Source organism: Toxotes jaculatrix, chromosome 9 (genome assembly GCF_017976425.1).
Source record: "Toxotes jaculatrix isolate fToxJac2 chromosome 9, fToxJac2.pri, whole genome shotgun sequence".
Taxonomy (NCBI): domain Eukaryota; kingdom Metazoa; phylum Chordata; class Actinopteri; family Toxotidae; genus Toxotes; species Toxotes jaculatrix.
This window is the reverse complement of record NC_054402.1, coordinates 28,364,989-28,385,756: the sequence shown is the minus strand read 5'-3', so window position 1 is coordinate 28,385,756 and position 20,768 is coordinate 28,364,989. Positions and strand designations below refer to the sequence as shown.

The following is a 20,768-nucleotide window of genomic DNA, read 5'->3' as shown; positions in this document are numbered from 1 at the left end:
CTGCACAGAGACTTAAAGGCTGAGATTCTGCTAAGCTGTAGAGCTGTGATGATCATCACTCTCTACGACATGATGTGGAGTTTGTCCTCTTTGGCTCAGCAGTTGTTGAGATTTGAATCAAAGCGGTAGCTGGGCAGACTGAGGTGAAATGCTTCCTTTAATGCAGACATGCTTCCTTTGAAACAGATCGAGCTGTTAGACACAGTCGCCCTGAACCTCCACAGGATAGACAAAGACGTGCAACGCTGCGACCGAAACTATTACTACTTCACCACGGGCAACCTGGAGAAGCTACGCAACATCATGTGCAGGTACGTGGCAAAGGAGTTCGGGAAAGACCGCACTCCCACTCAGCTCTGTGAAGCTCTGGAGCTTCTGTAAGCTCATGAATTTAGGTTTTACAGGCCACAGCTTTACTGTTTTGATACACACACACACACACACCCTCAGTGTAACATGCATGATGAATAAATAATAATGAATAATAATGGATGATAAATCTGTCGAGCTCTTTCATTTGTCTCGCCTGCAGTTATGTGTGGGAGCATTTAGAGATGGGCTACGTTCAGGGCATGTGCGACCTGCTCGCTCCGCTCATGGTCATCCTGGATGATGGTGAGAACGAAGAATCATCACATGCTGTGTCAGGAATATCACAGACCCACAGCACTGAAACATTTCACTAGAACCTGAAAGATTTCAGTTCGTTAATGTGATAGGTGGTAGTGAGAGAGAAACCAGCAGACTTACTTAATTACTGCTCACTGTGTTGTCTTGGTGACTTGACCCTATGTGCTTTCTGTGTGTGTGTGTGTGTGTGTGTGTGTGTGTGTGTGTGTGTGTCAGAGTGCCTTGCGTACAGCTGTTTCACTCAGCTAATGAAGAGGATGAGTCAGAACTTCCCTAATGGCGGAGCCATGGACACACACTTTGCCAACATGAGGTCACTGATCCAGGTGATGGATAACTCTTATTGTGTGTGTGTGTGTGTGTGTGTGTGTATATTATGCTCCCCAGGTGAACATTGTTAGAAAAAAGAATAAAAAATAATCCATCCTCGTCACTTTCCTGACAACAATCTGACTAAAAACTGATCTGACCACTCTCTACACGGATTGGTCAGAGACAGAGAGTGTGTGTGTTCTCACCCTGTGTACAGTATACTGAAGAAAGGGGGGGTACTGCCCCCTGGTGCCCCCTCATGGAGCTGACTTTGCATTTTGGGATTGGTTTATTTTCAAAGGTCTTTTTTGAGGGTTAAGACTTGGTTTAAGGGTTCGGGTTAGAGTAAGAAGCAAGGGAATTCTACTAAATCCCGTGGACGCTGTCTCTGTCTCTGTCTCTGTGGTCAGATCCTGGACTCTGAGCTGTTTGAACTGATGCAGCAGAACGGAGATTACACCCACTTCTACTTCTGTTACCGCTGGTTCCTGCTGGACTTCAAGAGAGGTGAGCAACCAGTCCTCTGCTCTCACTCACCTGTGTCACTTTGAGCCCGCACTGCAGCCACACATACAGATCAGCTGCCTGCAGAGGAGAACAGATACAGGTTAGTACAAAGATCCCTAACCCTGAGAGAACCACAGGAGTCACCACACACTCCACAGCCTCGAGTCAGCGGACGTGAAACCATGGCAACATAACGTCTTCATGTGTCTTTTTCAGCTTTTACAGCTTTTTCAACAGCTTACTGTAGATGTTGTGTTAATGAAAATATGTTGTATCTGTGTGTGTGTGTGCGTGCAGAGCTCCTGTACGAAGATGTGTTCGCGGTGTGGGAGGTGATCTGGGTGGCTCCCAGGATTTCCTCACAGCACTTTGTCCTCTTCCTGGCCTTGGCCCTTGTCACAGTTTACCGCGAGATCATCATGGACAACAACATGGACTTCACTGACATCATCAAGTTCTTCAACGGTAACACACACACACACACACACACACATTTAGTTTGTATGTGCATTTTGCAGACTGCTTTTTTTCTTCCTGTCCTGTCACGGCCACCGTCAGCGGACACCAGACATTAGCATTTTGTTGTGTATTGAAATATTTATAGTTAAAACTGAAGGAGCTCTGCCTCTAACACTGTGTGTGTGTGTGTGATCTGCAGAAATGGCCGAGCGTCACGACGTCCATCACATCCTGAAGATAGCACGCGAGCTGGTCCACAAAGTCCAGTCCCTGATGGACAACAAGTGACCCGGGAGTAAGAGGAGGAGGAGGAGGAGGAGGAATGGGAGGACGCAGAGGGAGAGGATGTCTGACCTTAAGGGGACGTTCAGTGCTTCCTCTCGTCCCTCAGAGCGTTTCCAGACCTCCACCCTCGAGTGCTGCTCGAAGCGGTTTGGCTCTGGAGCTCAGCCCCTAGATCTGTTTACATTTACCTTCGCGTGGAATGCTCATGGTGTCCGTTCAGACATGTGGATTTGTCTGCATGCTTGTAAGTTTGATCGCACTGTGAACGCATTCTTCAGTCTACCCGGTTCTACAGAGGTTGCATGTGTGTGTGTGTGCATAAACACACACACACACACACACACAGATGCACATTCCATATTGGCTCTATCTCTTTCTAGTCTCGCCTCTTTCTCCCTGACTCTGAAACAGAACCAGAACAGATGCCTGTCAGGAAGGCTAAAGCGCTCTCAGTGTTGTGACAGGTGTGTTCCTCTGTGCAGTGCCACCAGAGGCCACCAGAGGGCAGGATTCGCTCACAACATCAGAGGAGCAGAAGACTTAGCCACGAAGAAGTTTTCATTAGTGACCAAATGGACTGTGCCAACTTACCTTTTCATGAGTGTTTTCTACAACTAGCATGTGTGTTTTTACCCTCACACCCCGCACCCCTCTCTTTTTTTGTCCAGGAGTTTTATTATCACACAGATGTTGCCTTTATCAGTAACAGCCCAAGTTGCACTTTTTTGTGAGGGGGTTCCTTCATGGCGCCTGTGATGGCCGCCTCTCCACAGTCAGTGTTTGGGGGGGGTCAGAGGTGCCACGAAAGGTGCCGAACTGCTGAGAAACTCAGGATGAATTGCAGCCAACTTTTCCTGAAGGTGTCGGTCAGTGGCTAAAGCGTGTTTAATCCTCGTTCCAATGCAGAGTCCAGTAACAGCAGAGCACAACAGTGAAAGACATAAAGCACACAGGCCTGCCTCTGTAACCGAACCTAACCCTGAACCTGTGCAGCTCTCGTTTTCTGTAGGGCTGTAAAACTGAGCTCACATCCTTGGTAATGTTTCTGAAATTTTGGGGCATTTAATGAGGAGTTTTCATGCTATGATTACACACACACCTTTGGTTTTTAAGTATTATTCTGGTATTTTAGATTAAGTTTAAAAGATGGAGGGGGGGGGGGGGTAGTTTGGACCTCAGGCCCTGTTTTAGTTAGCTTTAAGGTGTTGGAAGAGGCAGTGCCAGCAAACACAGAGACCAAAGGACATGTTTGAAAAGACCAAACTGTCCAGTGAATCCAGTATTTTAAATCTGAGACCAGTTTGAACAAGGAGAACACTTGATAGTAATTGATTGATCGATTGATTATGTTTTCCAATGTCCACATGCGTATTTCCTTCTAAGAGTAATGCTGGTATTATTCTGTTTTTCTTATTGCCTATAGATCCCATGCAAACCAGCTTTCTAACTTCCCTATTCAGTCTGTGGCTCTTAGCCTCAAGTCCACTCTGGTTCCCACTGAAGTCACAGATCTTTAAAACTCATATATAAACATGGCTAATTTTTAAAAAAAAAAGGCTCAGTAATTTCCTTAAATCAACGGGGCACTGTAGTTTTCTCAGGCTGGAGTTGAGCTCAGGTTATTACAGCCTCAGTGGCAGAGAAGGAATCATCTGCATGGAGCTGCAGTGGTTTGAGGCATGAGATTAATGTTCTTGGACATTTAGTTTTGTTTTCATCCAGTAAATGTAAACTGAACTGAATATTGAATATTTTAGCAGCATGTAGTTTAATGTCCAACTATACTGTATCTACAAGAAGTGTCTGACCGTACGCACAGTCTCCTCCGCTGTGCACACAAACACACAACAGCATGATACATTCAGTGTTATCGGGTCTTTTCATAGAGCGCACACTGAACATAGGAAACAATCACCAGCTCTATCCCTTAAATCGATTCAAGTTTTCCTTTGGAACTGGACTCAAACATGCACACTGACCTGAAAGCACCACGAAAACTTCCCTCTGAATGGTTCAGTGCGTGCTGTCAGGAAAAGTGGTTGCAGTTGTCCACATGGAACCTGATTGGTGTCCTGCCTCTATAGTCCAACCTCTGAAAATAAGACATGCTTGCACTCGGGTTGGTCTAAATAACAGATCTATTGTCACAGGTTTAAAAAAAAAAAAAAAAAAAAAAAAAGCCTGAGACGAAGCTGCTCATAATGCCAAACTTTGTCTAGTGTTGAGTGCATCAGTATTAGGTCGGTTTTGGCTTCACAGTAACAGCACATTCATGTTTGTATCTGAAGGGAAACTGGGACATGTTTTTATACTGTTTCCAACCCTCCTCGTCAAGTGTGACCCTTTATCTCCACCCTCCTTGCCTCCTTAAGACGTCTAACACGGCTGCATATGATTGGTCATCCAGCACGGACCAGCACCTGTGATTCAAGTGCCAAGAGTCTTCCCCAATCCTGAAGTGTACTGTAGTCATCTGGCTCTCTGATTCGCTAGTTTGATCCCAGGAGCGGGCGGTGGTGCGGATGTACCTTTTGCTATGGACTCCACCCCCCCCCCCCCCCCACCCCACCCACCCATCCTCCACTGAGGACGGAGGGTTCAGTGGGGGGGAACCCATAGCAGAGCTTTTTCTTCCAATCAGGACATTGTGTACCAAAGCCTTGAAACAGCCCCCTCTGTGGCATGACGACAATGTGCAATTTCATACTAGCATCTTGAAGACTGACTGTTTACTTATGTGTGTAAAATATTTTTGAAAATGGTGATCTTGGATTCTTAAACTACTGTGCAATTTCTGTCGTTTGAGAAAACCCATCAAAGTCTATATTGCTGTAAATATGAAACTGAAAAACCCAATATTTCTATGAATACAGTCGGAACATATATAAATATATATATATATATATATATAACTTATTTTGAGATCTATTTTTTATGTTGGTTTTAGCAGCACTAGTCAGAGGTGTATTGTGCAGAAATGCAGAATGTGTGCAGACTACGTTACATGTTGACTGTTAAGTGTTCTTTCTCAATGTTGTGCACTGACTTCAAGATTTCAAAAATTTCTATTTATTTAGAGAGCCAGTGATTGCATTGCCGAATATGTACTGGTGTAAGGATGTATCATTTGCCTTGAATGTAATGTATTATTAAATAAGGCGTTGTTCATTACTATGCTGCTCACTTTCCTTTCCATGGAACGAGGAGGAAGATGTTGGGGAACTTATTAGAAGTTCCTTCTCTCTGCGTGTGGTGAGGTGAAGGCAGTCACTTATGGTGAGTTATCACTCAAGATTTCACTGAAGAGGTGGTTGAGAAAACAAAACACAAAGCTAAGAGTAAGAAGAGGTTAATGCTAATGTTAACTCGCGGTAATGTTGCTCTGTATCTACTCAACATGTAAAAAAAGACAAGTGTTCATTATATCAACTTTATAAGGTGAGTGTAGGTCAGACAAGTTGAATGCTGCCACATTTCCCCTTCTTCTTCTTCTTCTTCAAAAAATAAAAGAAACAGACTGACGACAGGTATTTTTTTTTAAAAAAAGCATTATTTATCACGGTTGATACTTCAAACTGATCAGTACCCATGACATTGCACAATACAAAGGCATGAAAAAAAAAAAAACATTAAACATTAAAATAGGTATTGCATCTTCCAAAAGCTAATTTTCCGTTCATAAATACTTCTTGTGATTTCAGTTCACTGCAGTTTCTTACAACAGGATCACAAATCAAATCAATGAGTGTGATGTGACACCAAAATAACAATCAGCAGACATTCTGTGGCCGAGAACCAATATGGGTTTTGTTTTGTTGTTTTTTGTTTTTGTTTTTTTTTGTACAGTACAATATCGAAGGTCAAGAGTTCTCTGTAGACGATTACTGGTAGAGGAGACAGTCCGACCGTGGTCATGTGACCTTTGAAATGTGCTGAGGCCCGACACAGATGGTGAGATGGCTGAGACGATGTCCATGATTTTCTGTCCTACTGCGCCGAGTCCTGTGCTGAAACACGAGAATATAGAGCTGCTTCAGGTCAAAGCAAAGCTGTGACTCACTGCTGATGACTCAGCCGGAGACAGGGGAGAAAAAAAAAAACAAAACATATTTCTTGGGTTTATTCATGTGGAATTAAAAATCAGATTCTATGAATATGTGAAACACATTTAAACATTCAGCTTTGAACTCATAAAGTCACATCTCAAACACAACCCGTCAGTTTCCCTGGATGTTGCAGAAATGACACAAACCAATGGGAAGTATTTACAATTCATGTGTTAGCATTGTGGTTTTGTGGACATGACAAGGGTGGAGGTTTCTATCACTTTGACATCAGAGACAGTGCAGTCTGTTGTGAACACGGTGATTCAAGCATTCACTCATTAGTGATTAAAAAGGTTCGAGGACAGATACTGGCTGTAACATGTCTAACAGCAGCAACCTCCGGTCAAACTGTATTTGAATTCTTCAGTGGTTCATATTAAATGGAGGACGACTCCACATTAAGCCTCGATGATTTTTCTGTTTCACCTATGTCGCAACCAGTGTTTCTGTCTTTTCAAGGCACATTCCGATACAGCCTGACATATATGGACACCTACCACCAGGTGGCAGTCTGTAGTGACGTTGGCAATAAGAGTTCAATTAAGGTTAATGACAAACACTCAACATTAGAAAGAAATACTGTTAAAAATGTGTATTTATTTACATTTTGATAAGAGCCAGAAGGTGAAATCTGTATCGCTGCATCAGAGCAGAGGCCCTGGATGAGAAGCTGGTGGGTGGTGTGTGTCTGTGTGTATATAAGACCATACGTGAAGTGTAGGTGAAAAGTTGGTGAACCAATAAAAGATACACAGAAGCTCAAGAGTGTATTCATCCTCTCTTCCACCTTCATCTAATCTGAATTCACCATCCAACCCCTTGTTTTTTCCACACATAACACATCAAGTACATGTTGTGTAATAACGGACCAAAAGACAGAAAAGAGGGAAACCAGGAAGTGAAATCTGATGAATATTAAGTCTAGCTGTGTTCAGTTTGTAGTACTGTGTGATACATGAGTCCAATCCATGGGCCTCCAGCCTCCACGTGTTCACCCTGTCTGTCTGTCTGTCTTGTCTGTTATGCGGATCTGAGCACTGGTGTCCTGTGGTACCTGTGTTGAGGTCGGTGGCACCTCCCTCTGCTCCTAACTGGGGTTGGGTCTCTCTGCAGACTTCTGGATCTGTGGTGAGGAACAGACGGCAGACGTTACAGGATCAGTGGAGCTCTGTGACAAACTGTCTGTCAGGAAAGAAATATCTTGACTCTGCAATCTGAACCACCAAGAAGAAGAAGAAGAAGAACCACCAGTCAGCTGATTCTGACTTTAACGTTTTTATTTTCCCCTCATTCCCTGAACAAAGAGGCTGACTGTGCTCGTAACAAATGCACTTTTAGCAAATAAAAAGCAGACGCGCTTCAGAAGTGTTTCTAAAAAATGTAAAAAAAAAATTAAAAAAAAATGTAAAAATCAGAAAACAGATGTAGATGAGTCTAACTACCAGAAGAGGGCAGAAGTGCTCTTTAGCCAACATCAGGCTCTTGAACCCAGAGACAAAAAGACAACACAAAGAGACGAACAAACAAAAATAACCACTGAGGACCAACAACAATGAAGACGATCATGAAGCTGAGAGCGGAAAACAATAAGAGCTGCAGTAGATGAACTGTGAGCAGATGGAAATGTGTAACATGAGCCTCAGCTGAGCTGCAGACGGTTTCACTAAAAGAGGCTGAATTTGGGGGGGAAAAAAAAAAAAAAAAAAAAAAAGGAAAAAGCTCAACAACAGGCAGAAATGTTACTGTACCTGTGATTGTTCTTTTAGGAAATCTGGTAGCTGAAATTCACCTTTAAAGACCTGGAAAAACAAAGGACCAGGTTTAGAATCTGCATGAATCCATCATGGTGAAGGTTTTACTGCATCATCAGTTCACTCCGACCACTTTTTTTTTTTCTTTTTCTCTAAATAAATCACTCAGTAACTGAGACTGAATGTGTCATTGTGCATGTGAAACAGCTTGATTATGCTGCGCTCGACACAGTGTGACAGATGAAATCCGCCTCGCTGTGTGTGTGTGTGTGTGTGTTTGATTTGTTGTGACGCTGTTGTAAATGCGAGGTGGAACATTTGCAGCCCGAAAAGGTGGAGGCTGCTGGACGCGTGCCAGGAATTTTCACGCTCCGCTCGTGGTGTCATAATAGTTTCCCTCCGGGGAGGGGGGGGTTGCTGACATGGGATCAGCCTGAGAGAGGTGAGAGAGAGTGGAGGTCAATATCCCGGAGGATATACCCCCACACCCACCCCGCAATGCTTGGACAGAATTTCCTTCCAGCACAAATAAAGAAACCGTCAGAAGTTGTTGCACGCAGCCCAGACCACCTCCCAGCGTGGAGGGATCAGATCCCAAAACGCATCCTCAATGATCCAGATCACCTGAGACGCACGTTAATACCAGGTCCAGGTCCTGACCAGGGCCTATGATACGCATCAGGTCACCTCCTTCACACTGAATGAAAACAACAGAGCAGCACAAAGGCTTGTTCTGAAGAATGTGGAGGAAACGTTGAGCTGTGAGTAACAGCAGAGTGATGATGGAGAGAAGCTGAATATCAAGAGGAATTTAGCAGATAAAGACAGGAAACAGGAAACAGGCAGAGAGTTACTACAGTACAGCTACCACCAAGAGACAGCAGTGAGGCTAAGGCTCCTTCAGAATCTGCCTGATTCCTCTGACCTCTGTCTCAGCTTCAAGTAGCTCAGCTCATTCATGACATTGTTAAGATAATGTACATGTGAGCTTATTACTGATCCGTCCTTTTAGTTGTTATTTCCACAATTCCCATGTCTGTACTCTCCACCAAAGGTAAACTGTTAGCACAAATATGCAGCTTTCACAGCACAGAAATTGAAAAGGGTGACGCCCTAAAAAAGAACTAACTGCCTTATTTGACACGAACACTTGTATGTACCTCAGAGGACAGAGGAAAGACACGAGTGTCTTCAAATCTGACAGGAATAGATCAGAATAGAACACGTGTCTGTTGTATCACAGGTGTTTTCAGGTTCTCTGAGGACAGGAGGTAGAAAGCTGATGTGTTATTATCTGACTTAATCAGCACCAGAGTTAAAAAAAAAAAAACAAAAAAAAACACATCACTCATCCTGATAAGATGTCTATCTTGCAATGGTATGTCGCTTAAGGCAAAGGAAACCAGTATCAGAGAAGACACCAGAGGAATTCTCAAAGCAGCCGGAGGTGGAAGACTAGCTTATATATTCTGTAAAAAAACAAAAACAAAAACAAAAACACAGGTTTAGTTTAGCATGCTTTGTGTTTAGTTCTGAGGTTCCTCACTGAGCTTCAGCCCCACCCCCCCCAACATGGTGGAGTTATTCAGAAAGGACAGAATTTCTTTGGACTTCAAAAAGTTGGAATATGTACCTACGAATGTTTCATTGTCATCCTTTCTCATGAACGACAGGTTTCGATAATAAAAGCTAATAGACAAAAATGTAGAAAGTGTGAATTGCTGTAATGAAGCCATGAATGCAAATCTTATTTAATCTACTTTAAACCTGTGCTGGACCTGCACACAGTGGGAGGAGAGGGTCTAAAGTCCCTGTGCTTTCCTCCACAGCTCCGGTAATTTAAACTTCCCCAAAACACATAACATCATTCTTTAATTGTCCTGCGTGCTTTCATGCTCGCTCGCGTGATTTGGCTGAAGTTGACGCAGGGCCAGAAACCGAACGTAATCCGAATTGATTTCCAACGGCAGAGACGGAGAGGCGAGCGCATGTTTCTGATTTCCTCCTCGGTGCCATTTTGCAGCTTTCCTCAGCGAAACAGAGGGCTCCAGGCCAGAATGCTGAGAGCACGTCCAAACCAAAAGGCAGAGCACACACACAGGAGAAGTGGAGCAGAATGCCCTCTCACGCCCAGGGTTTAAAAAAAAAAAAATCCAAGTGGTGTATGATTAAGAAATGCACATATAAAAACCCTGGGCTGTCTCCTTTACACGCTACAGATCAATGTGTCCTTCAGGGAGAGAACAGACGGGAGATGGAGGGCTCTGCCTCTGGGAAAGGCCAGGCGTCATGGCTGCATGATGGGAAAACTGCACCATGGTGAATCCAGCCTGCTCTCGTCCAATAGACTCTGACCTCAAGCTCCAGTACCTCTGAAGGATCTGTTAGAAAGCTTATGAAAGGAGGAATATTCAGAAGATTTCCAGCCTCCTGTACCGAGGCACTGCTCAGACTGATGAAATGGACCAATACAGAGCTCAGTCCTGAGTCAGCTGACTGACTGAAATGCTGCGTACCTCTTTCCTGTCCTCTTCCCGGAGCTGAAACACAGCCAGCTAACCTCTGTTAAACTGATGTGGGAAAAAAGAGAGAAAAATAAATATAAATATAAATAAATATAAATAAATATAAATAAATATAAATAAATATATATAAATATATATATATATATATATATATATATATATATATATATATAATTAAGAGTTAACTATTAATAACTATAACAAGTCAGTCCTAGTGCAACTGCAACTGTTTTACTTCACAATTACCATCTGAACTTGAAAGTACAGCATGTCTGCTCAGTATATAATGGAATTCTATTATTACAGGGGAAAAAAGCTTAAGATTATTTCCATTTTCCTTAAAGGAGCATGAAAGTTCATTGATGACTTTGGAAATAAAAAATCCACTTAGTAGCGAGGACTTGAGGACTTTAAATTTCATAAAATCTTTATTATTCTGCATATTTTAATATTTGACTCTTTTATTGTGATTGCTTTTGTAGTGAAGTGTCATTTTGAGCTTATCTTGTATATGAGCTTAACAAGGTAACTCCTTAACAACATCAACTGTAATGGTAACTGAAGCGAGTCTGATCAGACTCAGGGCTCAGCAGCACATCCTCACATGGAAGCAAATGGAACCAGAGTGTTTGTTTTGTTGCTGAATAAAATGACGGATCCATTATCACTTCATTTTCGATCCTACTAATCAAATAACTGATTGCAGCACTAATGCTGTAGGATTTATTCATAAATATTAAGGAACTTATTTTAATTCATTTGTTACATTTTTTTTTTTACCTCATTTGTTTTACCTCATTTTACCCCTTGATGAAAGACCTACAGCTCCTACAACTCACAACACACAGTAAAAGTCAGGCATTTTTTGGCCACAACCATAGAAACTATTCCAATCCTACCTCTAGTTACTAAGGTACAAGGATAAAACCTTCACAGGATGACTGTATAGGTAAGCAGGGACCCTGCCAGCCTGCCACAGCATGCCTCAGCAGAACCAGGCACAGCCCAGTCAGGGAGGGACCAGCACAGTCAGGTCAGCCAAGGTGCCTCCTGGTACAAGCAGCAGGTCAGTCCGGGTTGTGGTAGTGCCAAACTAAAGCCCTGCAGAGTTTTCAGCCTCAGTATTATGGCTGGGGCTCCCTGTGACTAAGCCCCCGGTCCCAGGGAGGGGGTGGGGTTAAACGTGGTAACAGCCCAGCGCGTTTGAAAAGCTGCCAGTGTGGAGCCACAGCCGGCAGGGGAGAATGTTTCAGCTGCACGCTTGTCAAGTTCCAACCCTCTCTCCGAATGGAAACTTTCCAGGGATATTGTTACCTCAAACAAAAATGCTTGTATCTCAACGGCACACAATGAAGCTGTTCAGCAGATTCTCTCTCTGTTTGTGTAGGAAGGGCGTAACAGTACCAGGGCTGTGCTGAGCTTAAAAAAAAAAAAAGATTTAAGTTTGATGATGCAAAGTCATTAAATTCTACCTTTATCAAACATCAGTGTGTGTAGATGATTTGAGAAAAAGACCACATGGAACACTTCAATGGTTTCCAGAGCTCCTAATCTCACTGTTTGCCCGCAGGCCTAAATACCTAAGCACACAAACACACACACACTTACATGCAAGCTCACACACACACACACACACATAAGGTCTAGGGCTAGGTACTGAACAGTCACTGATTTAAAGTTACAATTTTTTAAGTATTTTAGTTTAAAACATTCAAAAATGAGCTCAGATCATTAACAGAATGTCCATCTACTGAAGCCAACATGCTCAAAACACCACTTTGTATCTCAGTAGGTGACAGTGAGTCACTGTAGCATCCAGTCTGCCCTCAGTCCAACCTGAGAGGATGAACAAGTAGTAATTGCAAGTAGGCCGTACTCTCTCTGTGACACACTTTCCCCTAGCTCAGCTCCTGATGCCGCTGCTGCTCTAGCTGCTCTTCCTCCACCTCTCCTGGCTCGTCCTCTGCTCCTGTTACATCTTCCCTGTCTCTCTGACTGGGCAGACTGGGTGGGACATTGTTGTCAGTTTGATCATAACTGAAGAAAACAGCCTGCAAGGTACATAATCAGATTGCGGTGGTGGACACCCCAGCTTTCTGGTAACATGCTGCCCCGTATTTGATTGGAGTATGAATTCAACATTCTTACACATTGCTCCTTTAACCCTTTCAGACGTGAATTATGGAAACCTCAGTCTTCCTTCTTTAGGCATGAGTTCCAAACATGTCCACTCTGTGTGAAAAACATTTTGAATGCTGCTCATTTGATGTTTTCTCACAACATTGTGTACAAATGTTCTTTCTCCTCTATCCTCGATTTGCTATCGTCCTCTCACGTAATCACGTCCTGCTCATCTCCACCTCCCATCTATCTTGTATGGAAATTGACAAAGCATCCAGGACACACAGCCTCAAGACGCCGCATGCAGACGTACTTGTTTTTTCGTATGCATGCAGCATCACGGCATCTGTCACACAAGCATGTACTGTGATGGCTGATATGCAACTATAACAACACAGCACATGCATATAACAGGAGAACGGCTTTTGAATAGCTGTCCTCTGTAGTGGCCACGATGCATGAAAGGGTTAAATCAGAATTCGGTGAATTCTGACAGCTTCATTTTTTGGTAAGCTCTTGTATGGCTGCTTGTGCTCAGGCAACACTGAACATTGATTAGATTCAGACTGTGTTTCCTTGAAGACATAACGTTGTCGCACTTGGTTTATAGGCAGTGATGGCAGTACTTTTTGAAAGAATGAAAAAAAAAAGAGAGAGACACTGGATGCAGACCGCCCACTTCCACTGGATTTTTAGAACTTTCTGGATCCAAAAATGATCCCAAAAGGTCTTTGTTGAAAGTGCACTGAGCCCTTAAAGCCTCCTCTGTGCAACTGCAGAGGAACTCTTTCACCCAGCACGATTGTGTGATGTGGATCTTGAAAACACAAATCCAAAATTTTAAGCCATGAATAACACATCTGGACGTTATAAGAGAAGACTGTCCGCAGTCTGAGCGGATCTGGCAAACACAAACTCAAGTTCAAGTCTTAATCTGAGCTAAAAGAGTCAGATGCATCGATCAATAAACATTTCATGTGAAGTCCTCATTAATAAATCTTTCAGCCACTTTCTTCTTTCCATGCTCGTCTAGCCAAAGGTTTCATGAATATGAGCCTCTGTTGAAGTCTGAGAAGCAAAGAGCTCCATGATGGCCAGGCACTGACGATGGCCCTCAAATCAATGTGATATGATTAGCCTGCACATCATTAACTGTCCTCGCGTCAATACGAAGGAAAAGGTCCTGCCACAGACCTAAACAACGCGCCGCGAGAGGAACTCCACAGACTTTCTCATTTCCCCACTCGCTCACATTATTATTATTATTGTTACTGTGGAGAAACTGAGAACTTATTGATCCCAATATCCATTTCTCACCAGGGATCAGAACAACTGCAAAAGCCACTTAAAAGCTATTGATTGCGGCTTCACGGGCCCCGGCCCGGCAAGCCTCATTTACAGCAAGCTGGGAACAACCTCTGCTGACCAACAGTCAGAGATGAAGCCTGAACAAAGAGCAGAGGTTCAGGGGTTCACATTTTAACAAAGCCATTGGTGGAGAACATACATAAGGTCGCTTGGGTTTAGTTGAAGGCTTTCAATCCCCCTGACAGAGCTCTAAAACTGACAAATCTTGAGACCCAAACCCACTCACAGTAAATACAACAAGAACCACCGAGAGGAGGCAAGCTTCCTTAATCATCCACTTCGTCCTCTCTGTCTCCACAACACAAACATTCTGTTCAATGACAGCATCCAAACAGTTTACTGAGCAGCTACTTTCAGGCTGCACATTCTGTGGTGAAATCACAGCTGAAGAAGAGATGAGACGGAGGATAAATATTTGGATGGGGCTGGTTGAAAATGCAAGACAGCAGAGAGAGCGTTTCCACATGTGGCTTAATCATACAGTGGTTGGTTAAGGGATGGTTGCCAGATGTCTTATGCAATGCAACATGGAATTTGGGGGGCGGGGGGGGGGGTTGGGGGTATTAAGTACAAACTGAACTTTGGTAATCCCCAGAATTCAGAGAGAAATAATATCTTGAGCTTGAGTAATTTAGAGAAGTAAAAAAAAAACAATCCCATGAATGAGCTAGCTCTTAGCTTCTTACCACGAACAAATGAACTGGAATGACCACATAACAAGGAATAATAAGAAAATGGAGAAAGGGAAAGAGGCTTAAGCTGTTGGAGAACAATGAATCAAAACAATGTTTGAATACAACATTAAACATCGTGACTATTCAATGTGTAAAACCCACACACTAGAACTAGACTAACTAGATAACATGGAACATGTTAGATAACAGTGCTAAGTAGGGCTGGGTATCAACTGAACTGTTTTCCTATATACAATACCCCAGATTTCCAAAGCAATACTTTTTCTAACTTTTTCTTGGAATAAAAGTGAATCTTCTTTCTACACTTTTTTTTTTTTTCCATTTAACAAAAACCTGTATGAAGTGAGATTAGAATGGGGAATAGCCCATTAACTCTTTTAAGATGGAAAGTTGACCTCATTAGAGAAGAAAGGCACCCTCTCTCTAATCAGCACACTCAGGGGTTTTGCAGTCTAACTAGATTACAGTGGCTAAGGTCAGCTAATATTAAAACTTCAGGTGTGTTGCTGTGTGACAGACATGACTGAGTCAGTTACTGTTACACTGTTTCAGCATTTACCATTAGATTCACTTCGATGTTCTTTCTTAACACAGGCAGTTGTACACTAAATTTGTTCAAATAAATAAAACAAAAACAAAACAGGTGATTAACCCACGGAGATTTACCACCCAACACAGCCTTTCAGCCCATTTTGGATCATTTTTTCAGTTTTCCAGGCCTTAACTCCACTTTGAATCAAGTTTCCAGCCGTAGGCAGCTGTTTAAAAGCTAAATAATGTGATACATCCACTCAACACAACACAACAAAATAAAGTTACTTGCTAGTTAACACACTGCATTAGCATTTAGCCGCTAAAAATATTTTTTATCAGAAGCTGACGGCCAAACAAAGCTAAAAGGAGAGTGAATACTGAACTTGACTCCAACACACTAACATGTTTGGAATAACAATTTTATAATATGAAAAAAAAGCATTATGTGCTTTTTTGAACACTTGACAGTTCAGACAGTACCTCATGCTATAGACACATTTCAGTCAATACTCAGAACCTGCTGAGGTTCAGTACCCCACCCTGGAAGCAAATGACCGCATAAAGACAAACAACAGACAAGCAACAGACAAACTGCAGATGGTGCTGAGCTGAACCAGATTACAAAGCTCTGAGAATGCTGTTCTAACTACAGGGCCCCTTTGTGAAATGTTTTGTTCACTTGGATTTGGCCGGTAGGACGTCCTCCTCTGTATGCAGGACCTCCAGCCCAGGAGGGAGGGGAGCGAACAATAACACAAACCCTGCACCTCAGTTTGATGCAGGGGAATCACAATAATAACCTGCACATGTACACATCATAAATCTGAACAAATGAGCTTCAACACGCACACGCTGTCAAACAGACGTGTAAGGCCTATTGTGAGGAGAGTGTTAACCCCTTTAGAGAGCGGAGGAGGAGGAGGAGGAGGAACCAGCACACATGCAGACATGCATATCCGCTGCCTCCAAAATATGCAAACAGGACCACAGGCACATTTGAAAAGTATTAACATGCACAACATGGTGATAACATGGATGGAACAGCATGAGGATTTTATATCTGACCAGCACACTGACATATGGCAGTTACATGCAGTGTTTAGACTCAGCTTTAAAGGAACAGTCCAACATTTTGGGGAAATATGCTTCTTTGTACTCCTCTTACAATGAGACACTGTGGTTTTAAGAGCAGCTGACTTTAAGACAATGGAGCCATTGATCACCAGCAGTTGTCTGCAGCAGTATGTCATGACGTCCTGCAGCCAGATGCATAAAACTCTTTGTAGATCCACAACTAAATCTCTGTGTACTCACAAAGACAAATGTGCATATGGATTTTTTTTTTTTGTCAGATTTACAGAGGTGTGCGTTCACACGGCTCTGTTCAGAGCTCGGTCTCTGTGACACTGCATGAAAGTGCACGAGCCTGATTTCCACTCACAGTTACGCACGTCCTCAATCCATAGACCCATCACTGACAGTGTCTGAAATGTCCACGAGGTGCACACATGCTTGCTGCGCGCTCTGTTGTTCTTATTCTAATTATTTGTGGGAAATAGCATCTGTGTTGTTTGTGTATCTGGCCTTGGTGATTACTTTTCTGTAAACACATTCCAGGAGATTCTTGCATGTATGGCAAGACAAGTCAAGGCAAGTGTATTTGTGTTGTGTAATTTGTCTTTTCAACGAGGCAATCCATGGCATAACACGAGACAAAAATACATGACGGCAAGATTTAAAAAAAAAAAAAAAAAAGGAACACGAGAGAATATAAAAAGACAATACAAACACGATTTCAGGAGAGTGAGGATCAACGGACAGACATAAAAGCCTTTGTGCTAAGCTAGGCTAAACATTCCCATGACCGCACTGTCAGTGCTTCAGGATAACAAAACAAGCACCATTTTTCACCACTCAGCATTCAACAATCCCATTCGAACCCAAAGGAACAAGTTCATGCCCATTTTTCCGGAGTTGCCGCAATATACTATGAAAATGGTAACCCGTCATAAACTGGAACCATGTCCGAGGACACAACAATTGTGAGAAGTTGCACCAAATAAAGAAATGGGATGCACCAGTATTACTTCCAGCAGAGGTACACTGCAATAAAACACATGAGCACATATACTGAACATGAATGGTGATGAACAGTTAAGCCCTGTTCTTCAGAGGAAGCTAATACTGACACTGTTAACTTGCATGAATTAGAGGGCCAGCATGTTGTAATGTATAAAAAAAGTTCAAACTTGTTTTTCACTTTAAATCTTATCAAAAGCCTGGGAAGAGGAATTCTGCAGCTAGTTTCCTCTGTACTTTCCATCTCTGTTTGTGGTCAGACACATTTTTCCAACAAATTTCCCTCTCCCCTCACATCTTACACTCCACATGTTTTCCGTTCGAGTCATACCAGTCCTAGTGAGACGATGAACTGCACCAAATTCATTCTGCATCCTTGCCCCACTCACATTATCCAAATCCATAGTAGAACTTTATATGAACACTAAAATCAGGAATGAAATAAAAGCACATATGATGAACATTCTGGTCTTTTCTACTGAACACTGTTTGAATGTCTGCGTTCAGCTACACCCTCTCCCTCCCCTCACTGTGAACAGCTTGCCTTGGCTGTTTAGGTGTCTCTGAGTGTGCACATTCTTGCCCCTGGGTGTTGTGTCGCTCTGCTGATGCACACCAATCTCTGCTTTTTGTGACCAAGCAGACACTTCATGCTGGAATAGGGCGGGAACGTCAGGTGTTGATGCTTTGCTGAAACATCCCCGCTGCATGATAAATTGCAGGCTATATTAGGACAGGGCCTCCTGTTTGTGACACAGAAACAGGCGCAGCTAAAAGCACATGCGGCAGGAACAAACACTGCTGACGAGATCCCTGGCTTCAGTTACTGTGACCATGTCCACTGATGCAATTTTAAATACTAGTTTTAACAGGAACACAGACCTAATCATTAGTGCAATAGTACTTTGTTTTCTCTACAATATTGTGTGTTCTCTGGCATACTCTGTGTGTGTGTCTGTGTGTGCAGACATGCACGTGTGACTACATGATTTAAGAGCAGACTGGGGAAAAAAAAAAAAAAAGGAAAGTAAGGTTAGCAACTGCTGTTTTTGTCTCCTTATTAGTGTCACCGCTTGACATTAACATTGTTTGCATGTTCAGGTATTAAAGGTAATTAAACATTTTACACTTTACAGAATGTGGACACCTAAACGTTCAAGCTACAAGAGCATTAGTTGAGCCCCACCGAGTTTGAGTGATGAGGCCTGGTTTGAAGTTGTTGCACCTAGGTCCCAAAACTTGAATGTCAATATTGCCACCAAAATCCACCAGTCAGACCAGTTAAAAAAAAAAAAAAATATTGGCAGAAATGGGCATGGCCTAGATCACGTGTTTCAGCTACATTCAGGGAATGCTACATTCAGGGAATGTCGTACTGAGCAGAATAGTATGGGTGATGGTGAGTTTTACATTTATGTGCTGTTGTAATAAGAGAAAAGCAGGTCAGAATGACAGTGAGCAGCCAGGATCTAGTAGCAAAGAGGTGATTTAGAAAGGAAACTGCATTTAAAAATGTATGCTTTCAGATTCATCATCGTCTCAGCTGTGTGTGGGTCTGTGTTTGAGAGGAAATGAAGGTCTGTTGTGTGTGTGTGTGTGTGTGTGAGTGACCCCTGGCTACAAAAGTTGTTGTGCGGTACGTGCCCCATGAGCTGGTGTAATGGATTAGATTTATGAACATCTGCAGCCTGCAGACTTTGTGTTAAACAAGCAAGATCCTGAAGAAGAATTTTCTTGTCAATTGTAAAATAACTTCAAGATAAACTTTAATATGTGCTGGTTAAGAGACCTGGAGCCTAGTTGAATCTTCCTCTGAAAAATACCTTAGTTTACTCAATACATGTTAGCATGTTATGTCACGGGTTTGCCTGAATAAGCATTTAGCATGGTCAAAAACAGCCTCCACGGCTGAATAGACAAGATGTTTCAGGAAAATACCCAGAAACCTGGAAAAGTTTTCAGGCTTCGTGCTTGGGAGCACGAACAAATCAGCCAGAAATGTTTGGACAGGAGTTCAACAGGGGGAGAGGTCAAGCCTGGAAAATGTCCAATTCAACTGTACACAACACTTAAAGGGAAACATCGCCATTTTCAAAGCTTCTTGTCATATCAGTGATGACTTTTAATAAAGCGCCATTTCAGTCTACCAGCAGTGGACAGCTACAAAGGTACAATGGAGTCATCACAGGAGTCATCGCAACTATAGTCACTCTTTTCCTCAGTCCTCAGCTCATGTCTTCAGGGACAGTGTATGACGGGAAATCATCTTCTTTCAGTTTCAGTTCTTTCTAGTTTTGATGATTTAGATTCACATACCAACGTCTCGAAATTAGTACCATCATCACGTACTGATGCTGGCACCACTTTTATGACCATTTCAACACATTGAGAAATTGGGCATCTAATCCAAATTTACACTCCACTTACCTTGAGAAATAACAATAAATCAGAGAATCGGGTCCTCTAGTTCAGACATGCAGTATGAGACCCAAAGAGTGGAGCACATGTCACCTGATAGCGCAGCACGAGGAGAAGAATTTAATAAAACATATTCTGCTCCAAAAATAGCAGATGCCTTCCCAAGATACGCAGATTTGACATCTGGCAAGGACATCGCTGCTGAAGCAAAGGCAGCCGTGTTCAACCACATGCCCCGAAGTTTATGTAACGTTAAGAGAAATTTTGACTTTTCAACTGAAGGCCGGTGGTTCCATCTCTGACTCTTCCTCCTGCCCACAGGTCAAACGCAAGCACCTGATGTCATGTAATGTAAAGTGGTAACAGCCACAGTAGCAGGAGTAGTGGCTGCCACTGTGCAGTAGTAGCATTTGTCCAAGCAGCAGTGAAAGAAGTACTTCTACTGATTAGAAAAAACAGAAGTGCTCCACTAATTGATGGGAAAAGGAACCAAAACTCAAGTATAAGATTTCAGCATACTTTGTGTTTGCAACAACATTAAGAAATGCAAAGTGTAACATGTCCCCTGCTGTTGCAATCCATGACATAGAGGCATCAAGGCCTTCTGAAATACAATACACACAGAACAGACTGAACATGGCCTCCTCCTGGCAGCTTTAATGGGGCACATTTAAAATAAAATAAAATAAAATAAAATAAAAAAAAGATCAAAATTGAAAAATCAGAAGCCGAGATATCCTGATTTTTAATCCCCAGTATGAGTCAAATACAAAATTACTGCATCCTACATTTCCCATAATCCAAATTGATAGTGTCTCATCGTTGAACCCTCCCTGTCTTGTAAACACCCACATCTTCCTAACTCCGTACTCCCAGATGGAAGCACAGGCTCTTTGTTATAAATTTATGGTCTACAAGTTCAAGCTGAGATAACCCTGATGACACCAATATGACATCATCAGGGTCAGCCGTTTACAT

The 20,768-nt window shown here is 42.6% G+C and overlaps 2 protein-coding genes across 7 annotated transcripts in view; one reads left to right on the top strand and one right to left on the bottom strand.

Moving 5' to 3' along the window:
* sgsm2 (small G protein signaling modulator 2) overlaps positions 1–4,397 on the top strand; it is a 65,270-nt gene extending 60,873 nt beyond the window's left edge. For 2 of the 3 annotated variants that reach the window (XM_041045902.1, XM_041045901.1), the window contains 6 exons: positions 187–311; positions 533–615; positions 847–956; positions 1,353–1,449; positions 1,747–1,914; positions 2,108–4,397. In XM_041045902.1, the coding sequence (XP_040901836.1) occupies positions 187–311; positions 533–615; positions 847–956; positions 1,353–1,449; positions 1,747–1,914; positions 2,108–2,196 (672 nt within the window). In that variant the 3' untranslated portion in view covers positions 2,197–4,397. The remainder of the gene's footprint in view (positions 1–186; positions 312–532; positions 616–846; positions 957–1,352; positions 1,450–1,746; positions 1,915–2,107) is intronic. The other variant, XR_005894566.1, reaches the window with a different exon arrangement.
* Positions 4,398–5,953: 1,556 nt separating this feature from the next.
* Positions 5,954–20,768, bottom strand: part of tpst1 (tyrosylprotein sulfotransferase 1) — a 40,891-nt gene continuing 26,076 nt past the window's right edge. Inside the window, exons 4-6 of one of the 4 annotated variants that reach the window (XM_041045906.1) lie at positions 8,048–8,098; positions 7,354–7,422; positions 5,954–6,200 (exon numbers count right to left, since the gene is read on the bottom strand). In XM_041045906.1, the coding sequence (XP_040901840.1) occupies positions 7,387–7,422; positions 8,048–8,098 (87 nt within the window). In that variant the 3' untranslated portion in view covers positions 5,954–6,200; positions 7,354–7,386. Of the gene's footprint in view, positions 6,256–7,353; positions 7,423–8,047; positions 8,099–20,768 lie in introns of all 4 variants that reach the window. The other 3 variants (XM_041045903.1, XM_041045905.1, XM_041045904.1) reach the window with 3 other exon arrangements.